General features: G+C 46.2%; 2 protein-coding genes across 3 annotated transcripts in view; one reads left to right on the top strand and one right to left on the bottom strand.

Moving 5' to 3' along the window:
* Positions 1–19,099, bottom strand: part of MED13L (mediator complex subunit 13L) — a 982,865-nt gene that overhangs the window by 766,865 nt on the left and 196,901 nt on the right. The window lies entirely within an intron of this gene.
* Positions 15,155–16,918, top strand: LOC138266117 (actin, alpha cardiac muscle 1-like). The gene has a single exon (XM_069214515.1). The coding sequence runs from the start codon at positions 15,256–15,258 to the stop codon at positions 16,387–16,389; it is 1,134 nt and encodes a 377-aa protein (XP_069070616.1). The 5' UTR covers positions 15,155–15,255; the 3' UTR covers positions 16,390–16,918.

The following is a 19,099-nucleotide window of genomic DNA, read 5'->3' as shown; positions in this document are numbered from 1 at the left end:
ACATTTGGGTTATAAATGTACAAGCAGTGGCTGGACCTAGTGGCCAAAGTTTGTGAAACAACAGTTCTCCTGTTAAAAACATTTCCTGCCCATGAAGTCTTTCTTTACTGTTACTGTCCAGTATTGACTTTGAGATTTAGTACTTCAGGTGTGCACCCATATAAACAAACACACATGTATTCCTATAGACACCAGAATGAGTGGTGAAGCACTAAGAGGAACATCAGTAGAAGCAGGAGTGAGAAAGGGGCCACTTGATAGGGTCAGAAAGATATTTTCTAGACATTCATTTTCCATGTACTTGGTAACCACAGCATTCAGAAATAATGCATAGAGGTTACATGAAATGATGCATGAGAAGTTAGTGGAGTGGTTACATGAAGCCTGGAGTTGGAAGAGAGGAGGGCAAGGGCAGGTTAAACATTACTGGACTGTGACAGACAATGCGTGGATCATTATACACAGGAGTCCAGAGGGTGATGGGGAAGCACTCAATTCCTGGGACAGCAACTGTGGGGGGTACTTGAGGTGGGGCCTCTTCAAACAGGAAGCAGTGCTATTAGAGCACTGCTTTAGATAACACTTCTGGAAGTTGCATCTGCAAGGTTGCAGTAGCTGTGAGGGAACTGTCATCAAAGCCATGACCAGTGAATTCTGAGAGGAGGAAGTGATGGAGTTTGTTTCACTTTTGTGCCCTATGATACGCTTCTCCTCTCAATGTGGCACCATTGTGTTAGCTTCTTTCAGCTACAGGGTTACAAAAAAGGCTGCCCTACTAACTGAACTCTATTTGAAGAGGCCCAATTTACATCCAAAGGCTAGATGTGTTTTGTTACCAAGCTTAAGGCCGTGAAGTGCTTGGGTCTGGAGTCACAACTCTTTTTCAACCACTTTGGAAAAAACACCTTTCGCCATCTTCTTGCCTAGAACAAACCCATGTGCTTGGTTGGTGACCCTCCAGAGGTTATCAAGAGCACGTGTTATCGCCTAGTGTTAAGCTCTACTCAAGTCAATTGGTTAATGCACCCACTGCAGAGGTCTTGACAGAACGAGAATATCACAGATTACAATCCTGACATAGCTTTATCACCTCTTCATCTCTGCAAGGTTGGTGTAAATGAATAGCGATTCTGTTTTGTCTGCAGCACTATGAAATGGCAAAACCTGTATTACAAGCGCTATATAAAAAACAAGTTAATCCCAAGTGGTTTTAACATGCACCAGACAAGAAAACCTAGGGGAGAGGATGTGGCGTAAGAGCCAGAGATGTCAACTTTAGAGCTGGGGAACACAGGTCGAGTCTTGGTGCCATTTCAACATCCTGCGATTCTGGGCAAATCACTTAATCTCCCCTTGCTACCAAAAATGAATGAGTTCTTGTGTAATGTAACTGGTGCTACCGTAAAGCACTGTAATACCTTTGTATCAAGTTTGCACTACATAAAACTGCAAAAATCAATAAAGCGCTCCAATATCTTTTGTGGAGTTCGTGCTTCATAAAACTGAAAAAAGACCCCACAGACATTGCAAAGAAACATCAAGATGCCCTAAAAAACAAGGAAAAAACAACACACTAATATGGCTCGCAAAGCAGCTAATCAAAAGAAAACAAGGGGGTGTAGGGTAAGGCTCCATGGTGGTACAGGAGTAACAAGCGGGAGGAGGGTGATTGGGTGGAGAGGCAAGCAAGAATATGGCGTGAGGGGGGTGCCATTTAAGAGCTATGGGCGAAGCAGTAGGGTGCATCTACACTGCCCCGAACTCAGCACTGTAAGTACACTGACTCACAGGAGCTGGAAACCAAGAGTAAAAAGACCCTCAAAGAACAGATAAACATGACCAGGCGTAATTATACAGTAGTGAGTCCCTGCTCCTAAACAGAAAAAGGAGGGACAAAGAGGCATAACCAAGAAGCAAGGATTTTTAAATGTCACTGAAACGAACAAATGAAATGGCTTTAAGCCCACAGAAGTATACTAAAAGTATACAAGAGGCCGTATCCTTAAACTTAACATTTAAAGTTGAGCTTCCGGGCCACTCCATCACTAGCCACGATGCTGAACTGCATAAGTTAACTATAAATTTCTTTTGGGTTTTCAGTCAACTGTTAAGGGAAAGCAGCACTGGCAAAGCCAATCGGTGTAATCTTAACAGGATTCCTTTTTTTTTTTTGCAAACACTTGTAATAGTCACTAAAAGAGTAAAACTAATAAAATGTAAAAATGTGACAAGAGGCGTGCAAATGTTTGCAAAAATAAATAACCCATCTCAATAATGATCCACAACAAAAATAATAAAATGAAACTGAAGAGATTAATCTGAATGTCTTGGTACTCAACCAGCAGGTTACTACCTTCAGTAACACTCTTTGTGGGAGATACACAATCTAATTACAGATTCCTCACTTTTTGTATTCCCTTAAGTGCCAAATTGGATCAAGAACTCTTCCAAGCAACTGCTCACCTTTGCGACGATAGGGGACACCATTGGCTTTGTGACTATTTCACACTGCTCCAGGAAGTGAGTACAAAGTGTCTTATAAAGGCACCAGCCCTACACGCCGACATCATTTTTTCTTGTAACTCTTCTGTGGCGTCAGTTGTAGATCAAGATCAATCACAGCAGACAGAGCATGTGAAAATCTAGCTTGGGACCTTTTAAGAATCCTATGAGTCAAGTCCACAGAACGATGGTGGAGGAGGTTGGGAAGAAGGAGGGGTGGGGGCACAGATGCCTAACTTTGTGAATTGCTAACAAAACAGTGCCTCCCAAAAGGTGAACTGTATGGAGAGAGGACTTACATCCAAAAGTCCTGCAGAAATTAGCTTGCAAAACGGTCCTCAACGCAGACTTGGTTGTTTAGACAGTAACACCTTGTGAAGAGATAAAAGGATGACTACAGCACCACCTGAAGTCCAAAACCATAACATCTCTCACCAACGCTGCCTTGGCTCAGGTTGAATGAGCCCAAAGGCCCTTGTGAAGTTCCATTTCAGCCAGAAGGTAGCATGTTTTAATACACAGGACACTTGAACTAGATAAGGTTCTGCTTCTGGACTCCCTATAACTTTGTAGCCCCAGCCACACCAATGAACAGCGATCTTCTAACCCGTACACTCTTTGTTTACTTGATGTTGAAGCTAAGGGCTCATCTAAGGTACAGCATTAACAACTGTCCTCCTCAAAGGGGTAAAGTGGACTGAAGAAGGCAGGCAAGAGCGATATACTGTCCCATGAAAAAGGGCGACACCACTTTAGGCAAAAAGGACGGGTGAGTTTGCAGCAATTGGTCTAGAAAGTATGTGTTACACTGTGGTTGCATTAAGAGTGCCTCAGCTCACCAACAACACACAGAATTAATTGCAATGAGAAATACCATCCTGGTGGTCAGCATCTTGGGATTGAAGGGCACGCATATGAAAACATGAGGCTCAAGTTGAGATACCATTGAGGCATAATAAAGGGTACAGAAGGAAACATACGTAAGTCCCTTTAAAAAAGATTTCCAACCAATGACCTGAGTAATGAGGGTTGTGGTGGCAAACATAGAAAGGTCGAAAGGGCAACAAGTATCCTTTAACAGTGCCAACAGCAAAATCTTGCTAAGGCGGAGATGCAACAAACATCAAAACATCAGTCTCTTTCCCATGAGAGCGCTAACTTGCCAGACAACCTCAAAAATAGATGTGGTAGATGTGCAACAAGAATAAAATCAATTACTTCTACAGCCGTATCCAGATCAAACTCCCTGCTCAATCTCCACAAACGGAGGTGTATGTAGTTGAGATCTGAGCGGGGGACCCAATCCAGGACATTGAGAATATTTTGGGCCCCATCTAATTTGACCTTCAGTACAACTTTCAGGATACAACTAAATAGGTTTTGAAAGCTGGACTGGGCGTAATGAAATGTGTGAGTGTGAATGTGTGAGTGTGTGTGTGTGTGTGTACACACAGATTTTATTCATTTTTTGCTTTACAAAGTGTTGGTCAGAGTTTCCAAAGTTAGAGCGTTTTCTGTTTTGGTAATAGCCTTGGTGTCATTTGACAAATGTTCCAAGTTTATCCACTTCAGCTGTTTCCGGGAGTGTTTTGGGGTGATCCGTCAAGCAGGGGCTACGAAAAAGGAGCTGTCCCAAATCACTTTTACCCCATGCAGTTTCCATAGGAAAAAGTAGAAAATTATACATCTAAAACTGCTGAACAGAATTCCATCACATTTGACCAAAAACTAGATACTTACCCAGAATGCCCGTTTTTATCATCTGATGTAAATCTGTTCAGTAGTTGAGAAATTAAGGTTCAAAATGTATAGCTATTTTGGCAGTTGATCTTGCAAGACTCCTGCAGGATGTGAATTCAATGATGGGAGCAATCGGATTAGTCACAATTTTGTTTTATATAATTTAAGATTACCCCATCACCCTTCCCTTCTCAAGCTCCCACTGAAGTCCCAGAAGAGCCCTGTGGGATCAAAAAAAGAAAAAAAAAAATAGGTTGGGGAAGGGGGTGGGGGGGTCAGGGAGAGAGTTCATCTGTTGTCTGATGGCAGAAGGCCATTCGCAATGTGGGGGTCTGCCTCTCAAAGGGGGTTGGACGCAGGGCCTCCCTCAACTCCCTCTGTCAGTCCACACAGCTGAAAGCCAAGCCTGGGGAGGGCTTGGTTGGAAATGTATCATAATACCATATTACTTCACATCAAGACAAAAAAAAAAAGTTGTATTTCTTTCATAGTAAGGTGGCAACAGAATACGATAGTCCTTCCTGATGCGTTTCGGCAAGAAATGCCTTGTTCACAAGAGAGCAGTTGCAAACAGTTACAGGTGCTTTTAACCTGTATATGTCACGTGACAATGTCTCAGTACTTCAGTTCCCATAATGCACCAATATAATCACCCTTTTCTTTGTTCTGTGGTTTAAATCAAATATTGCTTAAATGGCATCAATTAATCTCATTAAAATACACTGCTCATATAGTATGAAGGAGCATAGAATCTGGAATAAAGTGATCAAGTGCAAAAATAATGAGTACTTTCAAAGTCTGGCAACCGTCACTTCACTTCAGCTGCTGCCACCAGAGTATATTGAATGTCTTCAACACTTGGAAATCCGGAAAAGTGAATGAGAAGAAAATCCCTTTCTCGCCTTCATGTCAATAAATCGCAGGTTAAATCCTGCTCTGTTTTGGATTTAATTACCGGGATTCTCCGTCCCGCTGTGAAGCGGCCCTGCAGGTTTGGGGGCCTCCGTCGATGTTGCAGTATGGAGAGATATAGATATGTACGTGTATGTGTATGTGTGTGTGTATATATATATTATTTTTTTTTGTTTCAGTGCTTTGCATTTGGAGACAACTTAACATATTTTAAGTATGTGCCCAGTTTTGAACCATTTCAGAATAAAGTATTTATGGACTATTTTTAGAGAAGTGGGTTGTAGTTTAGCTTCTGTAAGGTGTTAAAGTTCGCTTCAAATGGTATTCAAATAGAGCTATAGGAAGTGGGATTACATTTGTGGGTTTGGCAACTAATTAATTATGAAGTGATCACAAATGTTGACCTCAGAGAGGGCAAATATTTAAGAACACTGAACGTGATTAATGTAATTGTGAACTGACTATTTGTGAACGCCATCATTAATTCTTATATGGTGTACAAGCTAGTCCAGCTCGTAATCACTTTTGGTAAAACCATAACTAATAATTTACTCAATGTTTGTAGTATAGGGCCTGTTGCAAACCAAAGTGAAAATATTTTACCTGGCTCTGTGTCAGCTGGTCTTATGTATTTATTCAACAATGTTATACTTTAAATAAATGTTTTTGTATTTATGAAACATAAAAAAGGAGTAAATATTTTAACTTTTCTTAATAAATCAATATAACAAATCATCCACCTCCCAACTCACCTATTATGTTATATGCGCTGCGTGGCATGGAACAAAACTAAGCATACTCGAACTAGTCACTTTGCCAGGGAGCACAGCACTACCCAGGATGCAGTCTCCTTGAACACATTTGTAATTATAAGGGCTATAGACTTAATCCATTCTCTTATTTTTATAAGACAATATAATTTGAATATACTTATGCAAGTTATTTCTTCCTAAAGTAATATAAATAATTGTGTGTACGATAATCAACTGATTAAATCCATCCGACAACCTTCACATCACCTCAAGAGGACTACTTGACCCTGCTAAACTTAAAAATTCTGAAAACAGTGTACATCTGACTCACCACCTAAACCTAAGTACCCAGCTTCCTTGTCTGTAATGAACATGTGCTGTCTCGCCCATCACAAAGGTAGTTAGACTTCCCAGAATCAGGATGTGGGGGAAAAAGGCATAACACTCGAGTCCCCTTTCGCATTCTTGCCTACACATCCAAATACTGATGCGAGTATCTACGAGACAGATCCTGTGCGTCGTCTTTAAGGAATTTCTGCACAATGATGGAAAAAATAAAAACAAACAGGCGGGAACATCAAATATTTGTAACCGTTTTAGCAGAGCAGGTTAAACTTCTCTCACAATTAACATCTCTCCTCCCCTGACCTGTGAACCAATCACTGGTCTTAAAGGATGACCTTCAAACCACAAGTGTTACATCACCAGCCGGATGTTACCAATGCTATACTGATAAACGTTCCTAAAACATAAACAGAATGCAGTAAGTGGAAGCAACAATGTAGGAGTGGCAGAACGAAGGAAACACAATCATAACAAATTAAACAGTTCTGGACTTTAAACTCCATAAATACTGTGTGAGCAGCCTCTGAAGAAATTTCTTTTTTATTACTATGAACACAAGTTATTCGCCAACATCGTTACCTTCCATATGCAGTCTTGTTAAAACCGAAGCCATTTCAATGCAAAGAATACAACCAAGAAATTATAGTGTCTGTCAGATGCATCTCAAACCTGTGATTATCATACACACATACATTTAAAGCGGATTAATACACTTGCACTGGTCTCTTCAAAATAGGCACCAATGCATGCAAATAACACTGGAACGGTTTTGACTTCTTAAGCCTGCTCAGGAGCTGCACCTGGAAGGAATAATGAGCAGCTGGGTCCTAAATTAGGAGCCTTTTTTGATTTCCAATAGTGAACTCAAGTCAGTGTGTAAACATAATTCACCTGCATGCGCACAATACGTTATGTTATACGGAACTTCAAAAGCACACGTTCACCGACCGGTTTCATGGTGTTGAGAGCACCAGCAGCAAAAGGCAGACAGATTAATCATAGGCTCGTCTGAAAAGTTATGTTTTTTAGCCGGGTTCTGAAAAGCTCATACGAGGTGGCGGCTTTTATGTTGTCTGGAACAGAGTTCCAGGTGCCAGCACAGCAAACCTGGTCCCCCTCCAATCTTTTCCTCTTTAATTTGTGAACCCTTGAGAAGGTTGTGATGAGCGGATCTAAGATAGCGCCTGGAAGTGTAATTTCATATCAAGGAAGACACAAAAGTGGGCTTTTACCATGGTGGATTTTGAAGAGCAAGTAACCCATTTGAAAGAGCTTCTCTAAGCCACTGGAAGCCAGTGCAGATCCTTTAACAAGGGTTTAATGTGAAAGATTCTCTAATTGATAGACCAATCTAGAAGCTTGGTTCTGGACGAGCTGCAGTCTTTAGTTCAGGCCCTGAGGGAGGCCCAAGTTAAGAGCATTTCGGTAATCGATACAAGACATCACAAGTATGATTACTATCTGAATAATGGCCGCAACTGAAAAATTAACAGTTTTTTTTTCTTTTTTTGCAAAGTTGAAAAAAGCAGGAGGAAGTCACTGCTCCTGTGGTTTAAATCATCACAACCTCCGTTTTATCCACAGTTCATCCAGTCCAGACTAAAAACCGTAGCGTTCTAGAAGAACGCTACAAAATTAGAAGTGTCTTCAAGGTTAAACAAGAGTTCTAAATCATCAGCATAATTGAATATTTTAACTTTCAGCCTTTGTAGGGAGTAGAACAGTGGGCGAATGTAGAGCTTGAATAGGAGAGGGCTTATTGAAGAGCCCTGGGATACTCCAGGGCTAATGTAGACTTTGGATGAGCAAAATGGGGAGAGGTATACTGATTGCGATCGATCTGACAGAAAGGACTTTATCCAATCCAAAGCAACCTCGCAGGCCACCGGCCTTGACAAAGTCAAGGAAGACAGCATGACCCACTGTGTCCAAGGCCACCAAGAGATCCAAAATGGTCAATGTCTGGGCATGACCTTTGCCCCCTTTCACTCGCATATCATTAACTATGGAGAAAAGGACGGATTCCTTAAGGTGAGCGGGAAAGAAACCTGCCTGGTGAGGATGCAGGAAGGAGCCGCCTTCACGGGAGGAGCAGAGATGTTGGGCTGGGTGACCCTCCAGAACATTAGCTAGGTAAGGGTGAAGGGAGATAGGCTGATAATTATTTAGGATGGAGGGAGCATCACCAGCTTTTTATTTTATTTATTGTTTAAGAGGGACGACTACTGCTTCTTTAAAAGTAAGAAGAACCAAGCCCTGACTTACAGACAAGTTGAGCACGGTGATAGCCAGATGAGGAAACTCTGTGAAAACTACCTTATGAAATGCAGAGGGTGACTTAGATGTTGTTGTGGGATCCAGGGTGTCAGCAACTTCGACAGAGCGTCTCTGGTGGTTAATCGAAAAATCTATGTCTATTTTAAAATGTTCCTGTGCATCTCCAAATGAAGTATGCATTCTTCCTTGCACTAGATTACAGGCCCAAGCAAAATTTCAATTAAACTGACATAATCTACCATAATTTATTTCATTTTGCACTGCGCTGGTTACATGAAATTCCTGAAATGGGGCTATACCACCCCATGTGCTGTAAAAGGATTTAGAGCAGGCCCATCGGGACAACAGAAATTCCCAGAACGCAAGTAGCTGCTGGTTGTGCCGTAAGTGGCACTCTTATAGTGAGAAACATGTCCTTTGGTCCAAAGCGGATACGAGGATTCTTTTGCACTAAAATAAGCAAAAGCAGGTTTTCATATTTTGCATAAACAATTATAGGGCACTGAAAGTGAAATATATAACCCAGTAGCACGTTTAATAAAGCATTGGCAAAATACATTTTCAGACTGGCATTTTCAGTTGCAAGTCAAACTTATTGGCTATGCCAAAGCCACAAGAAATGCTGAGTTTGTATTTCTGCATCAAAGTGGAAACAGTGGGCACAGTGAAAGTTATCACTGCCCTGGTAGCTGAAAGTAGTAGAGAGGCCCAAGGGTTTTCTTCCAGTGGAAAGTAGGAAAGCAACACTTTGGCATCCTTTACAATCAATTTCTTGTTGTAATGTTTTTTTTCTTCAAAAAATGATTTTTTTTTACGCAACACATGTTTAAGATAAAGCACTGAATGTGACCAACTGTGACAGAGTATTATTCAGGTTAAAAACAATCCCTTGTGCAATCCAAAGGAAGAATTTGCAAGGATGTGGAAAAATACACCCATGCAACAAAATGAAGGTGAGTGGCAAATACTTCTCTAGGCTGATCCAACTTGTGACTGACATTGTCTCAAGCCAATAGCTGAAGGGGGTTCCCCCAAGCCAGTCAGAGATTCGAATGGATGTGACCCCCAAAGCCTACTCTGTGTGTTGAATAGAAAAGCCTTGTTTCGTCAAACTTAAAAAAAAAAATAGGCGTCCATTCAGCAAACAGTGGTCTTCATTGCAGTAACGGAATCTCTTACACGTGGATTTCAATTTCTTTGAAATTAGTAGTTAAGGCATTTACAGCATTTATTTTTTTTAAAAGGTTCTCTTTTTTTTGTTTTTGTTTTTTTAAACATTGGAACGATCCTATGGAATCAAACTGTACTAGTTTGTGATGCCCTGGTATTTCCATTGAAACTACCAAGCCTCCTGTTCTACACGGCCATGCAAACGAACGCACACGATGAAACGTGCACAGGAGGCTTGCACTGACCCTGCCGACGCAGCGTTATTTCACCGTTTAAGGACGTGCGCCGCCTGTGCAGTAACTCTTCCATGCATGCTAAAAAAAATCCTTGGTGTGAGTGCGGAAACGTGCACTTCTGCTGCTAGCAGACTTACTTTTCTCATGGTGATGTCAGTTTGGGTTTTTTTCAGGCGTAGGAGCTAGTCCCCTTGGCAGGCACTGCCATTTAGTACCACTTATATTAATTACCCAAATATCCCAGACTAACAGGTTTCCTGAACTTCTTCCTCACGTCCGTACGGCGTACAGGGGAGGCTGGATCAAAGGGCCAACTAGGTGAAGTCATGGTGGCTCTAAGGGCGTGATGTCTCTTCCGTCTCTATTAAGTGGCATGGGGGGTCCTTGTGCCTCGTGCACATGTATTGTGCCGTAGCGATGCTTGCGCTGCTGCTTTCCATTGTGCACTTGTGCGTTTGCGAAGCCTTAAGCGATTGTCTCTGGCCGAGCGTTTGGTCAGGTGTGTGTCCAGTTTCCAGATGCTGATTTTGATTCTAACCTAGTGCGGTTGTTTCACGGTCACATCAGTAATGTAAGCGACGGAGGATTCGTGGACTGGAAAGCCACGGTGGGCCGAGGGAGCGGGGAAGGCCCGGCTCGGTCTGGCAGTCACAAACAGCCGCAGCCCGGCGTGACACCTAGGCACGGGCACCTGGACGCCAGGGCACAGTGCGCACAATGCAGATTTATGAGAGAACGTGTGCTTCATAACAGTTTGTATTTGTCTGAGTGACGAGGGTCATTTCGGAGGATAATGTCACAAAAGCCGGGTGCCAAGGGGAGCAGCACGAGGAGCGAGAGAAGGGCTACACCCTATCTCCGCGCACTGACCAAACATAGGCACCGGGCCGATGCAGCTTCGCACAGGCCTTTCTCTCGGGCAGAAATAGGTTACAATGTGCTAACAGTGCAGTTTAAAAAAACAGAAGAGTAGGGTCCTTCTCCCAGCGCCCTCCATGCTGCCTCCTTCCTGGAACAGAGAGGTCCCAGCGTTCAGACACGGCGCTGAAGTAGCCCAGTACTCGCAGCGACCATGGGTACAAAGTTCCTGGATGGTTTGACAACGTCTGTGTTGGACAAACAATCAACGCTCAAACAGAAACCGTGTTTGCTGCTATTATGTTGGTTACCTTAGCTACCACCCAAAAATGCAACGTGGACTCAGATAAACTGAAGTTTAACTCGTTTTCTACAGGAGGTTGTAAAAGCATCGAATACGTTTTAAGAATACTTTCTTTCCTCACACTGGCTTTAAAAGAAGCAGTAGCTTTATGATTAGTCAGCCAGCATTAAAAAAAACAACCAAAAAAGAATGAGTCAGCCCTCTTCAGCCAGGGTCTGTCAACACTCCATACCTGCCTGCAGCTTAGTTCGCTTCAGAGACGGTGCTAGTAGGAAAACCTCCTCTGCTTTGCATTTCATATTTTGTAAATGATTTTTGGGTAGGGCTGCTCTTAATCAGTTATTTTAGCAAATTTATGTAACCCAACTTTAGACTCAGGTATTTGTAGGTTTAGAAATCTAAATAAAACGGGCATAGGCAAAGCCAATAGGCTTCGCATCTGGAGAGCAATTGGCTTTGGCAATGTGTTTTAGCCATGTCGCACACCAGAGGGGCTGCTGTTCTGCATGGCTAAAAGTTAGTGCCGGGGAGTGTCATAGCGTAGTTGAGCATCATGGAGTGGAATAGTCAGTGGTGTAGAGTGGAGTGTCAATAGCAGTGAAGGGTCAGAGTGGCATGGCACAGAGTAAAGAGGTGTAGAGTAGAGTGCTTTAGAGTGAAGTAGTTTGGAGTGGAGTACACTAGATTGGAGTAGAGTAGATTGGATTAGATTAGAGTGGAGTGCCCAGGGTGAGATCAGAGAAGCCCAGACCTCAGCTTTTGCTGGTGTGAGCCTGCAAGCCTGAGGAAAGTCAGTGACAGACATACGATGCATTTCATCCGAGTTGGACGTCGCAACGCACCAGTTACTGCCCCGTACAGTGGTCACACAAAAGTTTCATAAATTCTCACAAAACCATAGCAATGTTCACCGTACATACAGCTCTAAGTAATAACATACAATTAAAAAACTCTTACACGGACATAAACTAAAGTTATTTTATTGAAATACAAGTTAAAAAAACGAGTAAGAATAAAAAAGAAGCTCTTTATTGTTACAATATAGTCAGGAATACGCAGAACTTTTGGGAGTAAAGTTGAGAGGAATGGAGTGGAAGAAGGGGTGCCATTCAACCCCTTCCGTTGCAAAAGGTAAGAAGAAAGGGACCTACTACCGCTTCATGCAGCCACCTCCTTTAATATGGAAGAGGGGGGGGGGGGTTGAAAATACTACCCCCTCCACGATGGGTAAATGAAATAGGGGGAACTGCAGCGTCCAGTCACGACAGATGTTAAAGCAATGAACTAGGACAAGTAGCCTCCTTTGGGGTGAAATAGGCACAACCTTCAGGTATCCCTTGGGAAACTTAAACAATCACTGGTACAGAAGGAGAGCTGCTAAAAACATCCTACACCTTGCGCTGAAAAAATGGAAGACTGAACCATGCTGCAAGTTACGCTATGGAAGATGCATTCACCTCTGGAGAGAAATAAAGTAGTATAAGGAAATGCAGACATCTCTGCGATGTGGCATGATACACAAATATGGGTGAAGAGTGGGTGGTTAGAACACACAGCCCCTTCTGTGGTGACAGAGGAACTGGGGTCTACAGTCACCTGTGGGGTACCAGGCAGCTCAGCACTACACTAATCACTCCTGAGAAAAATTAATGTGTTAAGAGTAGGTATCTACTCCAGGATGGAAGAAATGCAGACAAGGGCACACAGTGCTTGCTGAGATATAATAGTGCAGGTTTGGAAAATGCAGCCACCTCTAGGGTGGAAGAAAGTTGGGAGTTCTAAAATGCTGCCGGTTGTTCTATGGAAGAAAAAGTGGGACTGACATGAAAAAAAGTGGGACTAAAAATAAATAAATAAAGCCAACCGTGGAGTGGAAAAAAAGGATGAAAAGCATCTGGTGGAAGAGAATGCTACTGGAACAAGCGGGGAACTTTAGGGTGGGGAAAAAAGGTGGGGTTTGGTCAAGCAGCCACCGCTGGGTAGAAGGGATTTTGATACATAGCACCAGTGGGAGGGAGCATCAATCTGCATACCCCGAAATAAGACACCGACTCTGCAGACAGCTCCGAGATGAAAGGAACCTGGGGGCACGAAGACACTTAGGGGTGAAATGGAGAGTCGGCAATAATGTGTAAACAGTGCTTAATTTGTAAATAAAAACATGCCTGTGCCCAAAGCCCTCCTCCTAAAGATGTCACTGATGCAATTAAATGTGGGAACACAGAATACTGAGGCAGCGTAATCCTGAAGCCATCTTGGGCCTCTTCAGTCCATTTACAGCCACTTCCTACCCCTTCAGCTCACTCTTATCGCTTTCTGCTTTCTCCCATAATGACGCTTTTCCATCTTTCTCTTCCTCCATCTTTCCCAGATGTGTCTTTTGCTCACAGTACATGCCTGAGGCAGAAGAATAAGCGCCGGCCCTCAAAAATTAGTGCTGGTGCTCCGCACCGGAAACAAGAAGCACAAATTAAGCAGTGTGTGTAAATGAAATGTGATTAAATATGAACCCGTCTGTGAAAGGAAGTTAGAACGAGCATCCTATACTCCGACATCTGAGCTGAAACAGGCAGTCGCATGTGAGGGATCAGAAGGGGGGGGGGGGGGGGGGTTGAGATGGCTGATTAAAACATACAGCATCTTCCAGAGTAGAAATAGCGGGGAAATGAAACATGCGGCCTCATTTAAGCATGGGCTTCTGTAACACATAATTAAGGAGGGTGAAACCTGCAGCCACCCCCCAGAGTTAAACAATGACAGATAACAATGAACTGGGTTTGTCTATGCTTATTTGAGGGGTTTGCGTCTGCAGCCTGAGCTATAACCATCCCACCCTTTTGGGTTCCTTAGTAAAAAAAAGAAGGTAGAGCAATGAATAAACACGAGTTAGTACATTAAAGAAATGTGGGGATCCTCGTGGGAATCAAAACTCTTTTTTGTACTCCTGGTCTTACAATGCCAATGCTACTTTCCCCGACATGGTGCGTTTACATCAGCACTGGTTACTTCCGGGCTGGGTGTTCTCCGCCAGATCAGTTGTGATGGCGACTTCACGTAAACGACATGTTCAAGTGAGTGAGTGCTCGCACTGTGCAGCGTCTACTCGGTCACGCTCTGGTATTTCAGACATTACGGTGTTCTCGTCTGTCGAGTGGTCGGTGCTAACTACTGCAGATCTCAGGGGCATCGATTCACTCGAGGAAGTGCCAGTCTTACAAGCCTAACAAGTCTCATTTTTAAAGAGACGCGCGTTTCGGTTCCATTTACAAGCAAGTTAGGCAGTGTCACTTTAATCGAGAACTAAGGCTCGGCGCATTAAAGCAGCATTTATAATGTCAATGAAGGGCGAGCAGCTGCTACGCAGAGCTCTCTAGAAGGGGCTTTCGTTGATGGATCTGGGGCGCTGCTGAGAAGGGGTGCCGCTGGTCCAGCGGGGACAGGGTCAGTCAGGCCTTTCCTTTTCACGTTAGAACGGTCCAATAAATTGGAGGAGCACTTTGTTCGATCGGAAGATAATCAAAGATAATTCTAGGCTCCAACCACCTTGTATAGAAGGCACTATAACCACATTAAATATGTAGCTCGCTCCTGTAACACCCTAAGGCACCGATGCAGGCAGCTCATATAGTCAATCACGGCGGCGCCGCGTACACAAGCTTTATCCTGGACACGCTAGTTCTACTGGGGACAGGACGCAGTGGTCGAATGCACGAAAAGCTAAAATAGTTTCTGTGCCTCCTGCACATGAATAGACACGCGGAAGGCCTCGCTGCTCTCCTCACATATGGTCCGGCTGCGCTCCCGGACCGTTCAGCTGTCCCCGCACACGGACTGTCAGTCACCCATTCCATTTCAGGTCCCGCTACCGGCGCTGGAGCTTCAACAGGCGTTGCCTTTTTTGGGTGGCCTGGGCACCCTCCCGCGGCCCCTCGAAGGAGCAACTGGGCAGGGCCCGGGCGGCCCAAATATAGGCCGAGAAGTGAGGAATTACCGATTAATTGCACGGCATTCCTAAAGCGGAGGAGGCCGGGCCAGCCTTCTGTGCGTATATAAAGGCCGGGCCGGGGGACACTGCAGCACACAGCACCGGCAAGTCGAGCCACTCGCACTCCGAGCCCAGCTTCCAGCAGCAGCAGCAGCAGAAACCCCGTGCGCCAGCATGTGCGACGACGAGGAGACCACCTCTCTGGTGTGCGACAACGGCTCCGGGCTGGTGAAAGCCGGCTTCGCCGGTGATGATGCTCCCAGGGCCGTGTTTCCATCCATCGTCGGCCGCCCTCGCCACCAGGGGGTCATGGTTGGCATGGGTCAGAAGGACTCCTACGTGGGAGATGAGGCGCAGAGCAAGAGGGGCATCCTCACCCTGAAGTACCCCATCGAGCACGGCATCATCACCAACTGGGACGACATGGAGAAGATCTGGCACCACACCTTCTACAACGAGCTGCGCGTCGCCCCCGAAGAGCACCCCACCCTGCTGACCGAGGCCCCCCTGAACCCCAAGGCTAACCGCGAGAAGATGACGCAGATCATGTTTGAGACCTTCAACGTGCCGGCCATGTACGTGGCCATCCAGGCCGTGCTGTCCCTCTACGCCTCCGGCCGTACCACCGGCATCGTGCTGGACTCCGGCGACGGCGTCACCCACAACGTGCCCATCTATGAGGGGTACGCGCTGCCCCACGCCATCCAGCGCCTGGACCTGGCCGGCCGGGACCTGACCGACTACCTCATGAAGATCCTCACCGAGCGCGGCTACTCCTTCGTCACCACCGCCGAGAGGGAGATCGTGCGCGACATCAAGGAGAAGCTCTGCTACGTGGCCCTGGACTTCGAGAACGAGATGGCCACCGCCGCCTCCTCCTCCTCCCTGGAGAAGAGCTACGAGCTGCCCGACGGCCAGGTGATCACCATCGGCAACGAGCGCTTCCGCTGCCCCGAGACCCTCTTCCAGCCCTCCTTCATCGGCATGGAGTCCGCCGGCATCCACGAGACCACCTACAACAGCATCATGAAGTGCGACATCGACATCAGGAAGGACCTGTACGCCAACAACGTGCTTTCCGGCGGCACCACCATGTACCCCGGTATCGCTGACCGCATGCAGAAGGAGATCACCGCGCTGGCCCCCAGCACCATGAAGATCAAGATCATCGCTCCCCCTGAGCGCAAGTACTCCGTCTGGATCGGCGGCTCCATCCTGGCCTCCCTGTCCACCTTCCAGGCCATGTGGATCACCAAGCAAGAGTACGACGAGGCAGGCCCCTCCATTGTCCACCGCAAGTGCTTCTAAGCGGGCATCTTTGCGCAGCAGCCTTGCATGCTCGGAGACACCGGCCACCTCACTGTTCTCAGGGCATTGTCATTTTGTAGTGCGGGCTGGCGATCTGCAAGGCTCCTGTACACCGATTTCATGGCAGAGAGCTATGGACGAGAGAACAGGGTTTAATCACTGTGAAAGATCTTGATAGCCAGAGACCGGGACTTTTTGAAGGAAAAAAAAAAAAAATCAAAGCAAACATGTGCTGTACTCCTATTGTGAGCTTTTTTCCATCCAGGAGAAGAAAGTGTGCAACTGACACCGCAGATGCTGAACTTTAATATCCTTGACAAACTGGAAGGCAATCTTGCTGACTCCATGCTGCTTTGTTTACACACTATGGACAGATCACAGCCGTGAAAAGTGCCCATGTTTACAATGGAGAAAGAGGCTGAAAATGGGTGTAACGTTTACTTATGATTTTTGCTGTTTACAGAAACACGTTCTTGGTTCTCACTCAGTGAATAAAAATACATTTTGTTACGTCTTGCAAACTTCTAAACGCGTCCTGCGAGTTATTTGTTAGCAAACACAATGTGGTATGTGAATGAAGCATATGAGCGCTGCGCTCTGTCGGCGAAATGCAAACAAATACTGTGCAGGGAAGCAGGTTTTGCAGAAAAGAACCAGAGGGTGGCGGTGAAGGGAATGGGACGTAATACAGACTCCAGTAAGCGAATAATCTTCACTTTTACGGCAAACCACAATACATACCCCACTCAAACCCACAAAATATCAGATCAAAACACTGTCTTGCAGATCTTTCTCACGAACAAAAGATTTTAGAAAGGGTTGTCTCCGCCGAACTTCTTCTCCACTTACCATACCCTATAGTGAACGCTCCCTGACTTAGCCTTTTCTTCCAACACTATCTTACACTCCTGTCACAACCACTATCCCATTACCACTCCCTCTACTCAAAGTTCCACGTTCCACTCGTGTTCACAGTACTCCCAACCATACCTTCACATTACCTATTACAACACAAATTATGCTCCACTCTAGCCACAAACGCCCATCTACATCCTGTGCCAGAGGTCCCACCTCCACAAAACTAAGGTACACGATCCGGTGCCCTCTACCCATCAACACTTCCGTCAACATCCACACTATATCCAGACATTCCACCAAGGAAATGCTCCACCCTCACAACACCCACTCAAGTCGTGTAATACAGAACCAAGAGGCCCATCTGTAGAATGTGATGAGTCACCTACCCCGCCAACCCCCCAACAATCTCCCATATCTCAAATACATTCATGGACATTTGAACGGAGGCCCCTGAGGAACTGGGGGACTCCTGAAGGGGTGGGGCCCACTTGTACAATATGTACCTCCCTGCACTGTAGAGGCCTATGCTATGTCCTGAGACACTCCATCCATCCCACACATCTCACTTTACCCACCCTGTCTAGTCACCAACACCTCACTCACATACACAACACACCGCAATACCTGAACTATCCACATTATCCCACACACACTCCAACCAATAAGATCCACCCCACCCACACCACTCCATCCAATTCTTCACTCCCTCAAACCCATACCTTCCACTCCACCCACAAACCCCCTCCACACACACACAAACCCCACACCCCCTCCACACTCCACACAAACCCCACACCCCCTCCACACTCCACACAAACCCCACACCCCCTCCACACTCCACACAGACCCCACACCCCCTCCACACTCCACACAGACCCCACACTCCACACGCCACACTCCACACAGACCCCAGACCCCACACTCCACACGCCACACTCCACACAGACCCCAGACCCCACACTCCACACGCCACACTCCACACAGACCCCAGACCCCAGACTCCACACAGACCCCACACTCCACACAGACCCCACACAGACCCCACACTCCACACAGACCCCACACAGACCCCACACTCCACACAGACCCCACACAGACCCCACACTCCACACAGACCCCACACTCCACACAGACCCCACACTCCACACAGACCCCACACTCCACACAGACCCCACACTCCACACAGACCCCACACTCCACACAGACCCCACACTCCACACAGACCCCACACTCCACACTCCACACAGACCCCACACTCCACACTCCACACAGACCCCACACTCCACACTCCACACAGACCCCACACTCCACACAGACTCCACACAGACCCCACACTCCACACAGACCCCACACTCCACACTCCACACAGACCCCACACTCCACACTCCACACAGACCCCACACTCCACACAGACCCCACACTCCACATAGACCCCACACTCCACACAGACCCCACACTCCACACAGACCCCACACTCCACACAGACCCCACACTCCACACAGACCCCACACTCCACACAGACCCCACACTCCACACAGACCCCACACTCCACACAGACCCCACACTCCACACAGACCCCACACTCCACACAGACCCCACACAGACCCCACACAGACCCCACACTCCACACAGACCCCACACAGACCCCACACTCCACACAGACCCCAGACCCCACACAGACCCCACACAGACCCCACACTCCACACAGACCCCACACAGACCCCAGACCCCACACAGACCCCACACAGACCCCAGACTCCACACAGACCCCACAGACCCCACACTCCACACAGACCCCACACTCCACACAGACCCCACACTCCACACAGACCCCACACTCCACACAGACCCC

This window comes from Pleurodeles waltl, chromosome 11, assembly GCF_031143425.1.
Source record: "Pleurodeles waltl isolate 20211129_DDA chromosome 11, aPleWal1.hap1.20221129, whole genome shotgun sequence".
Classification (NCBI taxonomy): domain Eukaryota; kingdom Metazoa; phylum Chordata; class Amphibia; order Caudata; family Salamandridae; genus Pleurodeles; species Pleurodeles waltl.
The sequence above is the reverse complement of the archived record's forward strand: the minus strand, read 5'-3'. Positions and strand labels throughout refer to the sequence as shown.